General features: G+C 46.0%; 1 protein-coding gene across 3 annotated transcripts in view; it reads right to left on the bottom strand.

The window, feature by feature from the left end:
* Positions 1–874: 874 nt before the first annotated feature.
* The window catches only part of MDM4 (MDM4 regulator of p53), a 45,677-nt gene continuing 29,526 nt past the window's right edge, over positions 875–17,025 (bottom strand). Inside the window, exons 6-11 of one of the 3 annotated variants that reach the window (XM_029068595.1) lie at positions 15,362–15,423; positions 14,571–14,670; positions 10,850–11,010; positions 9,055–9,207; positions 7,813–7,893; positions 875–4,363 (exon numbers count right to left, since the gene is read on the bottom strand). In XM_029068595.1, the coding sequence (XP_028924428.1) occupies positions 3,794–4,363; positions 7,813–7,893; positions 9,055–9,207; positions 10,850–11,010; positions 14,571–14,670; positions 15,362–15,423 (1,127 nt within the window). In that variant the 3' untranslated portion in view covers positions 875–3,793. Of the gene's footprint in view, positions 4,364–7,812; positions 7,894–9,054; positions 9,208–10,849; positions 11,011–14,570; positions 14,671–15,361; positions 16,274–17,025 lie in introns of those variants that run through there. The other 2 variants (XM_029068597.1, XM_029068596.1) reach the window with 2 other exon arrangements.

The raw sequence follows: 17,025 nt of genomic DNA, 5'->3' as shown, positions 1-17,025 counted from the left end.
GGAGGGTTGGTGGACCAGCTATCCTGACAGGAGCAAAGAAGTGATTTGTTTCACAAGATTATAACACATGGACTTTGAGGCAGTAGTGGCTCTCGGAGCGGAAAGACTGTATTTGTGTTCTTCAGCCTGTTTGTACTCTTTCAAGAAAGGGGAAAAAATACTGGTCTTAGTATATCCCGGAGACATTGGGCAAACCCTCTGTCAGAAAAGTTAAGACCAGCCAACCTGTTGCCTAGAATTATAGATATTGCACATCACGAAACACTACATATAACTCTCTTGCCCTCAACAGCTGCTTGCTGAGGACAGGGTGAATCCTCTTGCAGTTCAGTTCATGGTTCACACAACTTATTGCTGGGAGCGGGGAGGATTTCCTTTAACAGCCCCTTGATCAAAACAGCATCGGAGAGCACAGTGCAGTAACATCTAAAGTCACTGCTTTTGCGAAACACCCTCCCTCCTTCCGAAATAGGACAACCTTAAAGGAAAAGGTTATTGTGGCAATTTCAAAATGGCAACTGTGAGCTAGTCACACGCCAGGCAAAGAAGGTTTGCTTTGTAGGTACTTGCTCTGAAAATCATCCCAGCCCCACACAGTTCAAAAGTACCTAACTGAAGGCTCCTCCTTTGTCTCTTGCTTCTTTTTGAAGTTGGTTCACATCCCTCCAAAAACAAGGACTTTATGGGAAGCGTGTCCAAATGACATACACCTAGCATTTCCGTTGGCAGAGAAACCAAACAAATCTCAAGCATTTCTAATTGTATCTTTCCTTTGGCAAAGTCTTTCCTCAGACTCCCTGTGTCCATAATCTGGAAAGAGAATCTGAGCATGACTCATTTCTGATTTCCAGTTCTACAGTTTTGGCCAGGGAAGTTGTGATGACACGAGCTGTTTAATACAGTGCACTCCACAAACTGAGCGCTCAGTAAATACAAGCAATTAGTTGATTTAGCTTATTAACATAATTCCTCTTGATAGGCACTGATAGGAATAATTTCTAACGTTTTCAAACAATCGGGCTTTCAAAAATAGATCGGAGAATACACGATTCACAGTATCCAAACAAGTGCTTTCAGAATCGTACACACATAGTGAATTTGCTGGTACACAAAGTGGGAAAGGAAAGAACTCATATGGTACATGGAAGTCACCTCTAAAATGCTTTTTTCTATTCAGTTCAAGGTCTACAGTTCACCTGCCATATATTCATCAACAATGCTACTTTCTTGATAATGAATGGTTGATATGAATATGGTTCAGCGTCAAGGGAAATCAAAGCTATTTGGTCAGAGAAACAAACGACTGCTAAAATCATAGTTCGGCTACATACTACACAACATACAACACAAACAAACATTAAATATATAGTTGCAAACTTTACAGTGGTGACTCGGTCACTGGCAGTGATAATTCTGGTTTTTTATGCTTTAAAATCCCCTAAATCCAGTGCGGAGAAATGATAATGCTGGGAGGCTCCATTTTACCTATGAGGGAATAAAGTGGTTACTTTAAGAAGAGAGTTGGTGAAATCAGATTTGTCTTTCATACTTAAGATCAAGTAGCTAAAGATGAATGGGACAATTTAAAAGAACCACCTTTGATGGAACACAGAAAAGTAAAAACTCACAGCCCCAAGTTCAGGATGCTGTGTCCAGTGACTAACCACATGACAACTATCTAAACTCACTGGTCACCCACACCAAGGTTTGGAAAACTGGGAAGGAAAAAAAGTCTGGACAACTAGACAAAGTTGAATGCACTTTGGATTATCTGGACTAGCTTCAGTCCCAGTTAGTTTGGATAATCAGCTTTCTCCCACAAACTTCTCAAGATGAACTAGACAGAGGCAGTGGGAAGGGTTTTGATGGGCTCTATTCCCTCCCAGGAACCTATGAAAGAAGTAGGGGGCCAGGGGACAATGAAAGAAACTCCAGCCCCATTTCCCAAAGCTAAGACTGAATCAAGCCAAGTCAGGCCTGGATGAAGAAGGAGGTGATAGAGGAGGGTTACCTGGCCCTAACATAGTACAGTTTTAATTGCTGGGAAAAAAATAGAAGACAAGGAAAAAGAAAAAAGAGATCACCTTGATGGTTAAGAGCCTCCTACAGCTAAGAGTTTGGACTTAGTTCAACTGCATATTTGGGGGCCTCGTTAGGACAAGACTGTGCAGAACCTGGGGGGGGGTGGAGGGGAAGGAGACGATGATGACGAAGGGTCACGTGAAAGCAAAGACCAACAGAGGCGTCAGGGATTTTTATAATGGATCTCAGCTGAAGGGATATAACCTAGAGCTAGCTCAGGAGACACATATATTCTGAATTATTTGGCTATTTGTGATTTTATAGAGGCAGGACACTAAGTCCAAGTCCAACTCCCTGGTCCCCCGTCTCAGCCTCCTTGGGAAATTCCCAAGGAGCATACAAAGCAAAAACCCAAGAGAGGAGAACACATTCCAGGGGAGAAGTGTTGGGGGGGGATTACTGTTCTTTGGTTTCTGGACACACAGCTCCTGATCTCGGGGTTCCTCCAAAAGGAAGCCAACTGCCTGGAGTGGTAGGGACCAAATTCAAGAGTTGATTTCGGGTTCGCATAATAGGCTTTTGGGTCACAATTCCCATGGGAACATTTATAGGCTGTCATCCGCAGAAAGGAGAGTGAGGAGTCAGAAAATGCACTTTGGAACACCTTGCTGGGCTAGAAGAGGAAAGAACTCCAGGGCTCCAGTTACCTGACTGCGTCTACAACCTGGCACACACCAGAACTTGCTTTTAGGGACCACCCAAGAAATGGTAAAACAAGCCTCTTCCTATTCAAGAGCTCTCCTCCATTCATTGTCTCGTAGACCCTGGCTTACATGTGAACTCAAAGCAATTTCAGAGCAGCGCAACCTGCCACAGGAATACATCTCTCAAAGTTGGTCTAATCGTTCTTTCCCCATTCGGGGGAAATACCACTCGATTCAAATACTAGAACAAAAACAGTGGCTACAAAACAAAGGGGAGGTGGACTCATATGGTACCAGGAGAATGGCTTATACTGGTTCCACAGCTACAGGACCTAAGCAATACAGATGAAACCAGCTGAAGTGAACATCTCCTTACTGAAGGGAGGGACCAGGGCTGGCTGCAGGATCTCACTGAGTTGGGCCTGTAAACTTAACATGTTGGACAGGTTTGCCTAGAGAGTTCCCTTCAAGAGTTGTCGCTTTTTCCCAAAATATCTGAACTGGGCCCAGCTGTACCATGGGGCCTAAGTTACTCAGTATTCAGGTTATTTCGCTGCAATGATGTCTTGAGATTTATGCCTTAAATAAAAATAAAAAATAGGGGGGGGACCGTTTATGGCTGCTGAGACAGAGGTAGAAAGAGGATAAAGAGATTCCTTCTGTTATGGTACATTAGAGGATAAACGGTGTTGAAAGGGAAACACTGAAAGAGAATCCTTCCAAGTGGTTTTCGTGATCTGACTTGGTACTTTGAGTCAAAGTATTTTTTTTTTGGCTTCTGGCCTGAAACATCCAGACAACTGAAGTCAAACTGCACTTTCAGACTGAATAATTAGGATCGTTTGCCGGTTCAGACCCACTCAGAGCGGACACGGTTCCTGAAGCCTTTCCGTTTGCCCAATTCCAAGTGAGTGGAGAAGTCAACAATCATACGGTTGGGGGGTGACGGGGTGTAAAATGAATCGCAGCGGGGAGGGAGAGTGGGTTGTGGCTACGTTTCTGGTCATTAAAGTGAGGGGGGGCGCTTCCCTGACCGGTTACCATTTCTCTGCAGCCCAGCACCTCAACTACACCACGAAGGTCTTGATCACCATCTGGATGTCTTTCTTACAGACGGGGCAAGGAGCTCCACCCTTCTTCAATTTTTTGGCACAGCGAAAACACGCAACGAGATGAGCTGTCCTCCCATGGACAATGTTCCCATCCCGTAGCCTCTTTTCACACAGGCTGCAGAGCTCTAGCAGGTTCTGGGAATCCTCCAGGGCTGCCCCGTCTGCCTTCTGTTCGCAGAGATGGTCGGACTGTTCTCCCAGGCTCGAGGCGGTCTCCTGGCTCTCCGAGCCCTCGGCCAAATCCAAGAATTCCACCGAGCCACAGGGATCCGGTCTGGGTTTGTCTCGCACGGCGTAGGGGTCTCTGGCTCGGACGACTGGGGCAGAGATAGTTCTTCGGCAGTCGGGGACGTCAATTCCTTCATCTTCCCCCTTCCGGGGGATGGCAGTGATGTCTGACATGGAGAGGGAATGAGAGAGCCTGGGGCAGTCTGAATACCAATTCTTCCTCAGGGCCCAGCAACGGAAACAGTACCTTTTGCTTGGAGAGTTAAATTTCTTGCATTTGCTACACCGCCACCCATCCTACAGGACCAAGGAGAGAGCCCACAAAGTGGGGTGGATTAGTGATCGGCTTTCCGAGATACCCGGTTCTGCGGGGGGACGGCGGGAGCGGGGAAGGGAGAGAGCCAGCCGCCTTGCCTCTGCAGGTGCTGCTGATACATTGGAGCTGAGTGGTTTCCCCGCATTTCCCCCTCAAAGGGACACCCGCAGTCTAAGAAACGCTTGGGAGGGTCTGCCTGACATTCCCACTTGCTGACCTAGGAGGATGCTTCAGAACAAACCCAGCCAGGGTTTGGCACCGTAAGGGAGGGCCACGAGTTTATCTGCACACACTGGGTAATATGTTAAAAGGTTGCTCCCACTCCCTGCAGCTATCTCGCTCCAGATTTTGACTTCAGCTCACTCTCCCAAAGTGACTGCTCCCTTCCATCGGAACTCTACAAACAAGCAGCAGCATGGCCTAGCGGAAAGAGCCCGGGACTGGGAATCGGAAACCTTGGATTCTAATCCTGGCTCCTGTGACCTTGGGCAAGTCACTTAACTCCTCTGGGCATCGGTTTCCTCATCTGCAAACTGGAAATTAAATCCCACTCCCTCCTATTTAGACTGTGAGCCCTGTGTAGGACAGAGACTCTGTCTGACCTATCGTATATCTAATTCAGCACTCAGCACAGTGCTTGGCACATTGTTATACTGTATATATTTATTACTCTATTTTATTAATGATGTGTATATATCTATGATTCTATTTATCTTGATGGTATTGATGCCTACTTGTTTTGTTTCGTTGTCTGTCTCCCCATTTTAGACTGTGAGCCCATTGTTAGGCAGGGATTGTCTCTGTTGCCGAACTGTACACTCCAAGTGCTTAGTACAGTGCTCTGCGCACAGTATGTGCTCAATAAATAGGACAGTGAATAGTAAGTACTTAATTACCCTTTAAAAAAAAGGCAGGGAGACTTCAGAGCCTAGAGAACACAAGGGCTCTCAGGAATCTTTGCAAGACCACTTGAAGGCAAGACTGGAGGCAAGACCTTCACATCGCCAAAATCCACCCTTTCCTCTACTATCATGTTAATCCAATCATTTATCCCATCCCGCCTTGATTACTGTTATCGGCCACCTGTCGCTCCCCACTCCAGGCCATACTTCATGCTGCTGCCCGGATCATTTTCCTACAAAAGTATTCAGGCCAAGTTTCCCCACTCCTCAAGAAACTCCAGTGGTTGCCCATCCACCTCCACATCAAACAGAAACTTCTCACCATTGGCTTATACCTGACAATTACTCTCCTCTGCTTCAAAGCTTACTGAAGGCAAACCCACTCCAAGAGCCCTTCCCTAAGCCCTCCCTTTCTTTTCTTCAACTCCTTTCTGTGTCGCCCTGACATGTTCCTTTTATTCACCTCCCCTCCCAGTCCCAAAGCACTTATTAATACAATTATTTATTCATACTAATGCCTGTTGCCCCCTCTAGACTGAAAGCTCCATGTAGGCATTCCTATGTGTCTATGTTGTACTCTCCCAAGCACTTAGTAAGTGCTCAATAAATACGACTGACTGATGGACTGAGACAATGTATCTGGCCGGTTATATTAAAACTCCTCGCTTTCTTCAATACAAAAATCATTTATTGATTACTTCAGGGTCTGTCGTCTAATGTGTGGGAAGTCCAGATTCTTTGTTTCTCCTGCAGCCTGATTTTGGCCCCTTTATTGATCACTTGAACTTCCACCACAGAGATAACAGAGACTGGAGGAAAGTTGGGTATTGACAAGCTCATGGGGGAGGTTTGTTGAGAGGGGTTTGAATGGAAAGCCTAAAACGAGAAGGCCATGTATGGATTTACTTCATTTCCAGCAACGCCTTTCCCACCTTGAGTACCTCAGAGAATCTACAGGTAAGGGTATGGCTCCCACCCCCTTACAGATCAGCAAGCAGCTCACTGAAATGTATGCACTTTCCTTAATTCAAGGACTGTTAGCTGGTGCCAAGACAGAGGTACTTAATGTGGGCAATTACCTTGCACTGACAGGGTCTACAGTTTGATGGAGGCTTCCATGACTACTTCTAGACCAAGGCCAACCTCTCAGGTTTAGAAACATAACTCAGTTGTCCACAGGCATGGACAATCCCATTTGTCAAACGAGAATGATGCCTCAAAAATGAAGCTCAAAACATTTAGGTTCTGCCAGTTCATAAGACCTGGGCATTATAAGCTACCTACTGTGAAACATCTGAGACGCATGTGGACACAGCTTAGAAACTGAAAGGAAGAAAGACATGATGTGCCCACGGCTCAAAGAGACCAATATATGGTGCAAACCATCTTTTCATTTAAGGACCTGGAAACCATTAGTTTAATGGTGATTTGAGAACAAGTAACCAGGAAAAATAAGGGTGTCATATTGGAGAAGGTAATTTCTCACTAGGTGTAATTGTCAGGTCACCTCCTGACAATTTGTTTCCATGTCTGGAAGGCGCAAGGTGGGTAACTGAAATCCACAGATTACTTCCCAGTTTTCTTTAACCAGGGACTTAACTTCCCCTCCTTCATCTTTAAATGGCTACTCAGGGGCGGAGGAGCCACACTGCTTTCTGGGAACTTCACACCCCCTCATTCCTCCTTCTAACTTACAACCTATTTAACAGAGGTGCTATGAAGGACGGACCTCGCTAAAAGATAAGCAGGTGAGAGAAACAGGAAAGAGAAGGGAACCTAGTACATCAAGCCATGAGACACCCCCAGGCCCAAATGCTTTACTCTCCACTCTGAATCTTTGGGGCAATATAGACATCATCTCCTTTCCTTCCTACACCGCAGAAAGAGCATTTGAAGTTATAAGCAATTTTTGTTCTAGGGTGAGAACAAGAGATTTGAATGCTATAAGGCCAAAGCAGAGGATATTTGAGGGAACATAGACAATGAGAGGAAGAGGACCAGCAGAGACCATATTATTCTTAATCATCCTCAAGGGTTGAGGGTTTTACCAACTCTGTTGTATTGTAGTCTCCCAAGAGCTTAGTACAGTGCTCTACACTCCGTTAGTGCTTAATAAACACTACTGATCAATTCACTGTCTGACAGAGGGGCAGATTTGGGTACCATGACCCATTCATAGAGGAGCTCCTCTTGACATTGTCAGGAAGAGGGTGACTAAAGTATTGTACTCTCCCAAGCACTTAGTACAGTGCTCTGCACACACAGTAAGTGCTCAACATTGGAGATGAGTAAAGGCTGAACGGAATCGCGCCTCTATCTACTCACTTGCAAAATATCCAATACAAACCTCCAGAAGTGGATTGGAAAGCCACGAAGAGTATTCCTCAGCTGCTCTCAAAGGGCATTTGGTACGGAGTCAGAGAAAAAATATAAACTCTCCCACCCAAGCCAACGGCTGAAACGGCATCTGGTGTTGGATGGAGAGCTGCAGCCTGCTTATGGCAGGGATGTTTGAAATGGATGCATACCTCAGAGGCAACCTCTGTATCAGTGTCATCGCTTAGGCATTGGGAGTCCTCAAGGTCATCATAAATTTTAACTTCAATCACCTGCAAAGGCAAAGAACACTCATGAGTACAGCTGACAAGGATAAACGTGGGATATCATGAGTCCAGCCTGGAATGGAAGGATTTCTGGTTTGGATTTGAAACTTCTGTGGCCTCCATGGCTAATGATAATAGCAACTGTGATATTTGTTAAGCTCTTCCTGTGTGTCAAGTACTGTTCTAAGTGCTGGAGAAGACACGGAACCACAGATCCCTCACAAGGATCGCAATCTAAGTAGAGGGGAGAACAGGCACTGAATCCCCATTTTACGGATGAGGTAACTGAGGCACCAAGAAACTAAGTGGCTTAGCTAGCCTGACAAAGCGTGAGGTTGGGCAGAAGGTGGATCTAGAGCTGCTCCCTCCCCAGCTGGTCCACGCAGAGGAGCGAGACCTAAGCCCAACGGGACAGACAGATTTTCCCTCTGACTGACATCACTGCGATGGCCACCGAAGCCTTCCACACTAGGAATACAGAAAACAGGACTTTTAGAGGAAGAAATGAGCAGCTGTATCTGTACACTGAAGGGAGTGTTCAGAAGAAATTCAGTGGGTGGGATGCAGATAAATTATATTCTGCTTAGTTTTCTTTGGACTTTGAAGAATGAGTCAAGGGAGCCTTCTTAAAAAACAGGATCTCAAGAGCCAGCGCAGTATTAACCAGGGGAAAATGGAAGCACCTATTAAACATTTTTAACTAAGAGTTGAAGTTTACAGCCCAGGCAGAGAGACACCAGGGGAATGGGAAGCAGGGTTTTCAGTGCTACTAGTGTCTTCCAAAATTACCCAGCCCACAAAACTTCTATTTGGCTGCAGTCTTGCCTCGGTTTCCATTGACCCTCATTGTCACCCTACTGCCTGCTCCCCAACAGCTGAGCGAACAAAAGTGCTTGCCTAGAATAAACCCGCCAAAAATTCCCCACCCCTAGACATTCCGAAAACTAAAGAGAACCAAAAGAGAAAGCCAAGTATGTGAAATGTCTTTTTTGCTCAGTGACTGCTTTTCACTTCCCCACATCGCCAATTTTCCAGAGGGCCCTGAGAATCCACCTGTCATCATAACTAGTGACAAGTATGCTGGCAAGTTTGTACATGTAGACTAGCACAGCTACCATCGCTCCCATCCTTCCACTTGCATCCTGGATCCAATTTCCCCGGACTTACCTTTTTGTCATTCTCTTTCCCCCCTCCTTCTTCACTAGTTTGATCAGGTTGGTCAGCAGCTTCGACTTTTGCCACATTTAACTGTTCTGATCCCGATTCGTTCAAGAACCATAAGTCATCTGTAGTGTCTGAAACGATGGCAGTATCTATATCCTGGAGGAATTAAAAAAGGAGTAAAATTGCTCAGAGATCAGTGGCTCACACACCCCCCTAAAAGATAAGATAACCGCTCATCTTCTTCCCCACGGCCTTTCCGTGCTGGTCCCTTCGTAGATGCTGCGTTGAAGTGCAACACATCCTCCCAGATTCAAAAAGACTCCCAACTGGTGGAGCTTGCTAACTTGAGTAGCACAGTTTTTCAAAACAGTTCTTCAGTGAAGTCAGTCTGACCTCTGGGGGATACTGTGATCTAATTAATGAAAATTGGGACTGGAAATCAAGAAAACTGGGCTTTATTTCTGGCTCTGGCCTTCACCAAGTTACTCAGTCTCTGAGTCTCCTTTTCCTTATCAGTGAAATGACAATACTACTTGCTTCTCCCTACCTCACAGGGATTGTGTGAGGAGAAAATGAGATCATTGATGTGAAAGCACTTTAGGGAATTAAAAGCGCTGCTAGAAAACAGAGTAGAAAGGTAACAAGATCAGCAGTTTTAGAAGCAATTTCAAAGAGCTAAAAAAGTCAGGAAGGACAAACTAGAGTTGTACTGCCTGACAAAAGTTCTCTTCACGCTCCTCCCTCAAGATGGCATTTTGGGCATCTGGTATTCACCCCACCCTCAGCCCCACGGCACATAAGTACACATATATATAAGTCATACATATACACACACACACACCCTTATCCTCCCATACATATGTACATAAATGCTGTGGGGCTGAGGGTGGGGTGAATACCAAATGCCTCAAAATTTTATATATAAATTATAATTGTATAATATGAAAGCGATATAGTGATATATAATGTAATGGTTATACAATGTGAATTATGATGTTATGCTAAATATATTAAATTTAGATTTAATAGACTGTGACCATTTAGACTGTGAGCCCATCATTGGGCAGGGATTGTCTCTATCTGTTGCCAAATTGTACATTCCGAACGCTTAGTACAGTGCTTGGAACATAGCAAGTGCTTAATAAATATTATTGAATGAATGAAATATATTAATATTATTTATATTAATGTCTCTCCCTTTAGACTGTAAGCTCATTGTGCCTACCAACTCGGTTGTACTATACTCTCCCAAGTGCTTGGTATAGTGTTCTGCACACAGTAAGCACCCAATAAATGCCAGTGAGTGACTGATTGATTTAAAGGAGCCCACCGCCTCTAGATGGATTCCATCTAAAGGCTTCTGGATGTTAATCTGTTTGAAGACCATATTCAGGCTGACATGATTTATCAGGAGATATGCCAGGAACCTTCTCAAGATTAAAGAAAAAAAAAAAAAATCAAGAAAATTGGCTCCCAGAGAGTTTACCTGCACCTGACAAAGTCAATGTCCAGCTCTTCATTACGAACATCCTTCTTCATTCTCTTGCAACTATTCTCTCTATCCCTTCCATAGGGCCTTAAGAGAGGACACATAGCACATAATGCTATCAATCAAGCAACAGTATTTACTGAGCACTTACCGTGGGCAGAGCCCTGTACTATGCGCTTGTGAGGGAACCAGCCAAAAGTAAACACAGAACCAGGCAGCTGAATAGCTTAAAAAAAAACCTCTCCCCAACAAAACTTCCCTGAATCCTAGAAAGGCAAAAGCCCCCACCCAAAATTCATAGACACTTACCTGATTTGTTTGCAGGTCAGTGGAGCCATTACTTCTAGGCGTGTAATTGTTTCTCAGATTTCCTATGAACCACCAAGGGAGCCCGGCTACATCCCACTCCTCAAATACCAGGTCCAGTTTTGGTTGCTTGCTCTGTGACACATTTTCTATTGAATCTTCATCTGCAGAAGTCAAACGAGGAAGATGAGAAGATCTTACAAAAGCTCTGTCCCGCTCTGCCATGGAAGCATGAGAAGAGTAACAGTGCCTTTGAGGACCTGAGAACTAGACTCCTCTCCTCTGCCTCCATTTCCCCCATCTTTAGACGCTCACCTCTATTCCCCCTGAACATTGAAAGATGGGGCCCCTCCATTTTGCCAGCCTATGTCATCTACACACTTGGGTCTGTTCTCACATAAGCACTGTGATACCCCACCCCCAGTCCCACAGCAATGATGTACCCAACTCCATACTCTGCTTCCTTGATCTCTATTTTAATGTCTGTCTCCTCACTTGACTGCAAGCTCCTTGAAGGCAGGAAATCTAGCAACTCTACTGTAGTGTACACTTCCAGTAAGTGCTTAACAAATACCACAATTATTAAGTGCTTAGTACATGGCTCTTAAGCACTCAAATACCACTGAGTGATTCTGATATCGGATTGGGTCTTCCCAGCATTGGAGTCAAAGGTATGGGGGTGGTAGGGTAGAGACGGAGGGTTAGACTTTTCCCTCATCTTTGTCACCATCCAAGGAGAAGAGGTGGGAGAGCACCCACCCTTTAAATCTGGAGTTTGAGGGGTCTTGGCCCAGAAAAGTGACCTGACAGATATCTTATTCTTGTTAAATGCTACAGTTCATCGTTAGGAGCTTTTTATCTTCAGGATTTTAACTTTAGAAATGTTTTTATTTCTTTGGGAAGACTTCCCAAGCATTAGTTGGCGGGTGCCAAGACCAGCTTTGTCAGCTTCCTCATCATCTCCGAACAGTCAGAGTACATCTTTGACAAATGCTTGAGAAGGAGATGGGGAGGATGACACTGATGAACTTACTAGCTTTCCAAAGAACAGAGGCTCTTGAGAAATCTGTGAACTGTCTCTATTCCAGCTACAAGTGTGTGGGGGTGGGTGGAAGAGACAGTAAAACGTGATAGAGACAAACAGAAAGAGACCATCAGCAGGGTGGTACTTGTTTTTCGTAAGAAATTCGGCCCACCAATCTGAGTCTTTAGAGGAGCTGGAAGGTGGAAAAAGAAGGGACTGGGTAAACTGCATGGGAACCCACAAGTGAGGGCAGAAGTGAAGCATTTTTCAGCCCTGATGGCTCTGTGGCTTAGCATGCCACCTTTGGCTTTAGGCCAAGGGCTGATAATGATAATAATAATTATGGCATTTGTTAAGTGCTTGCACTGTTCTAAGCGCTGGAGTAGATACAGGGTAATCATGTCCCACGTGGGGCTCACACTTTTAATCCCCATTTTACAGATGAGGTAACAGGCACAGAGAAGTTAAGTGACTTGCCCAAGGTCATACAGCAGACAAGGGGAGGAGTCAGGATTAGAACCCATGTCCTCTGACTCCCAAGCCCGTGATCTTTCCACTAAGCCAAGCTGCTTCTCCGCAGCTTGTGGCTGACGTGGATGCCCAACATAGACTTATCCTGTTAACCTGATAAGGGGCTCAGAGGCCTGAGGTTCCTACGGCAGAAAGGGTACTCATTCCTCAGGTCTATTCCTCTCAAAGGGAAAGCTCATTTGCACAGGACACCCATTATCTGCTGGTCTGGATTCCAGAAAGAACCTAAGCAACGCCATACCGGGTCAGACTAATGGACCATCCGACCCGGTATCGTGTTTCCGACAGTAACACCTTCGAGACGGGTGGGAGGAACAGTGTGATGGTTTCCCTCCCTAGTAGAGAGGGCCACACCCACAGACCACTCCTAACAGGTCTCTCTCTCGAGTAACCACCATGGACTTCTCTAAACATCATTCAGGACTTTATTGCTTCATGAATCCCCACAAGGCTCTTAAGTGAATCCCTCATGAAAGTAAGATGCACCCAAACTACTTACCATGCTTAGGCGGGGCCTAGTGTACGATGTTATGAAACCTCGGGGGCATTCCAGCAGAAGCAGCAGACTGAGGGATCGGGCTACGCACGTGTGTTAAGTCATCCTGCTCCCGACTCGACTGGAGAAAGCGCTCTACGCTGTATCTAACTTGCTTTAATCATCACAGTAGACAGCGAGTGAGATGCCCTCTCTGAGTCTAGGCCATATTTCTTTATCTGCCGGGCCCATCTGCTCAAACTGAACCACCTAGTTTGCGGCCCTGGAAAGAAGTTTCAGTGGACGAACCCGCTTCATTCTTTCCTGAATGCCACACAGGCTCAGTGTCTGATCACTCCCTGTCCGACAGGTGAGGGGGCAGCCAACGGACAGTTCTACAACCGACTGGCCAACGGACAGTTCTACAACCGACTGTTGCATTGCTGGCCTCCCGACTCACGAGAGAGACAGACCGAGGGAAAGAACGCTTCTTAATAACAAAGGACTGGGAGTGGAAAACAAAAAGAATTCTAAGACTGCACATTCAACATCCCCCAACCTGAATGGAGTTTTAAGATCTGATATACGTAATTCAGTTTTCTTCCTACTTAATCTACAGAAAGGGGAAAAGTCAACCCACTCGATAAATTGATATAAATTTAATTTGAACATTTAAAATATCCTTCAGGAAGGCCTGAAAAACTTTTGACAGCACTGCTTAATGACTGATGTGCTATCTGGGCTTAACCTGCCACTTTCGCCCAGGATTTCTTTATTTATGAGGCCAAGAATCTGGATGAGAAACCGTGTCTGCTGTAAAATACCTTCAGTGGAGATCTACGAGTCTGCACATTTTGCACATAAAATTGTAGTTCTGGGAGATTGTTTTCCACAACGGAGCTTTTACTGAGCTTCCAACCACCTACTAACTCAGATCACGCAGCCATTCCAACCTGTCACGGCAGACAATCTGATGCCATGGGGACCGAGGACCCGTTTTTTGCTCGCCGTTAGACCTCCAGGAAGTAAGGCCTTATATCCTCCCCTCCTTCACCCTCCATGAACTTTAGGGGCCCAAGAGTGAGCATTTCCCTAAACAGGGCAAACTGACAAGATCAAACAAAAATACTCCTATACAAGACACCCCTCCAATTTGCCCCATCAAACTATGACCGAGGAAGAGCAAGCACAAAGCAGGATGAGAGACACTTTGTGTGGAATGTGCTCCAGTCATGGAAGGAAGAAATGGCTGTGGGAAGCCTGGATATTTGAGAAGGAAAAAGACTACAGGCCTTTCTCCCTCTAGCCAAAGTGATGCTCTCTACTGGATGGCTCTCCACGTTCCTTGTCCTATAACTCTAGATAAAGCCTCCTGAGAGAGATCCATCTTAAAATAAACACAGGTTCTAACAGACATCTTCACACAATTCATTGGAGGCTAAAATTAAACTACCTATGGGCCGGGGGTGGGGGGGAGAATAGGATCTAGTCCCATACGAACATACACATCTCATACTCCTGAATACAGAGATAGCACATCAATTAACAGCACTTTGAGACTCACTGAGAGCTGCTTTGGTGGGGCTCACTTCAGTAAATGCTGGCTCAAAAACTTCAATCGTTTTTGTTTTGTTTTGTGTTTTTTTTTTTTATTAACTTCCTCAACCCCTCTCCTTTCCCAGATCCACACTTGCCTTCTTCAGGGCTTCTGCGCTTGCGCTGTGAGGTAGACAGGGGGACGGCAACATCACCTTCTTCTGTCCTTTTCCTAGGGCTGGCACTTTCCTCCGCATTCTGCTGGGAGGAAGGAGAAAGTCGCCCATCAGGGCCAGGGGGAAGATGACTAGGACAGGGGATGTAGCAATTCCGTCCTGGGTCACCAGTTGTAGTGCAACACAATGGGTTAAGCACAGGAACATGGGAAAGCTGGAGAGCACACCACTCATCGAACGCTACACCTGGGGAAGATGTCCGGTTGGGAGAGGAGTCCAACACTGCTCATCTTTGCCGGAGCAGTCGTAGGCTCCTCCGTTCCGAAAACGAAGAGGCATCATTCGGGGAACTGACCCAATCGTCTAGACAGATCCGATCCTGACAACAGAGGTTTTTCCGGGGTTTTCAGGAAGCTGGAGGAAACGGCCTGACGGGCAGCTAGGCAAAACCAGATGACGCAGTTCCCGGAAAGCATTTTGCTCACTCCAACACACACACACACGCTCATGCAAACTCCAGAGAAAAGTGCCAACTTGAGGGAGTGAAGGCAAGAAGTGCTACATCCCAAAAAAAGACGCAGAGAATGGAACTCTGTTATGGGCAGAACAGAGAAGGGTCCCTCTGTCCTTGGACGGTGGACTCCCAAGAACTTGCGGCGTAAATGCCAACCAGGCTAGTGGTGGCCAGACAATGTTCTGGGAGTCCAAGATCCACAGGTACAGAGAAGGGGCCACTCTGTACAACAAAAGAAGTCACCAGGCGGTGATTTTACCTTCAGTTGGTCTTGGCTGGGAATATCCATGCTCTGTTCCTGTGCGAGAGTCTGTGCGGCATCTAGATAGCAAGTAAAACAAAAGAAACAAACCTTCCCTGGTAATAACCATTCTCTCCACACGAAAGGAGCCGAAGCTGGCCACCCGGGCGGAGGGGAAAGGGTCACGCTTGACGGCTACGGGTGCGTCGTTCTCTGATGTGTGGATGGGGCAGCAAGGCCAAGAAGAACTTCGTTCAAACGGATCTCATTATCGTGGATTGGCCCAGCGCTTTAGGACAACGTCTGACACTCTGTAGGTGCTCCGTAAATACCCGCACTAACTAAATGGGGTTCTGTTAACTTGGAGGTCTCCGCCCTCCCTGCCCTCCCGCAAGAGAGATCCTCCAATGAAGTGAAATTGTTCTCTCGTTTCCCGGCCAGCTGCCGGATTCTTCTGGGGAAGAAAAACCAACGTTTTGAAAGTGCGTCTGCGGTCGGAAAATCACGTCTCCTGAATGGGCACAACTTCCCTCCTCCGCCCAAAGTGTTTTCTTCCAAATGCCGACACTGAAACCTCATCAGCCTCTGAACCGCCAATTGCTCTGTCTGCCTCACGTCGTCACGCACCAACAGCGCCCAAAATGCCAGTGTTCTGACCCAGGCCAACTCTACAAGCCTCAAGGCGATGGTAGTCTATCATCGATGCAGGACAGGCAACATCATCTGGCGGTCTGATTCTGGACTCACAAAACTGATTCACTTTTCCCAACTCGATCACGACGTGAGCACAGGAGAGCAGAGGAAGTGCTTCCAGCCATTCTCAAGGCCGACGGGAAGAAGGGGATGTCGATACCGCCCGCCTATGGGATGCCACGTCCCAGGACTGTCTCAAATGGGAGAGGAATCTATTTGTCTGGAACTTTGGGATTCCTTGATGGTGGAAAAGGGAGAAGCGGGCTCAACAATAACAACAAAAAATGAGCTACAAACCCAACTAATAACCCAGGATCACTCAGCCTGCCAGAAATCGGTACTCAAATTACAAAAGAGTCAGCCAATCTCACTGCCGATCTTCGGTCCTCTTAGGTGAAAAAATCAGGGAGGCCTCATCCAGTGAGGGATAAGGACAGGAAGAATACAGATTTAGCGAACGGAACTGATCAGACCATTCTGTTAACAGTCGAAAGCACATTCGAGTCTAGAACACCTATCAGCGAGTGGCAGGGGTCCTAATTGACTTTTTGTTGGTAGAGGTGATTCAGATGCACAGAGAGCAGCTGTGGAATCAAGGGGCGGGCGGGGGAGGTCCCTTTTCTCAAGGGGAACTTTTCTGACCCCTACTGCTCTTCAAAGAATTGCTCAAATTAACAGACGCAGACAAAAGGCTAGAAAGAATTATTTGACGGTTTGCCCCAAATGTCAAGCACTTGTAATGCCAGAATCTAAAGGCATGACTGGGGCTAAGCAACTAAAGCACTAAGAAAAAAAGACAATGCAACAAAATAAGAGCCTTGTCTGCCAAGCTTGTTCCCTTTAATTGCCACACACACACATTTGGGATTTTAAAGGATCCGCTTCACTAATAAAACAGCATTCTCTTCACTGAGCAAAGCAAAAAGCAGAGCATAGCTGAAATCCTTGAAAGAATTATGGAAGACGGGGTAAATGGAGGAACTCTCCCA

The sequence above is a fragment of the Ornithorhynchus anatinus genome, chromosome 7 (assembly GCF_004115215.2).
Source record: "Ornithorhynchus anatinus isolate Pmale09 chromosome 7, mOrnAna1.pri.v4, whole genome shotgun sequence".
NCBI classification, from domain to species: Eukaryota; Metazoa; Chordata; class Mammalia; order Monotremata; family Ornithorhynchidae; genus Ornithorhynchus; species Ornithorhynchus anatinus.
The sequence above is the reverse complement of the archived record's forward strand: the minus strand, read 5'-3'. Positions and strand labels throughout refer to the sequence as shown.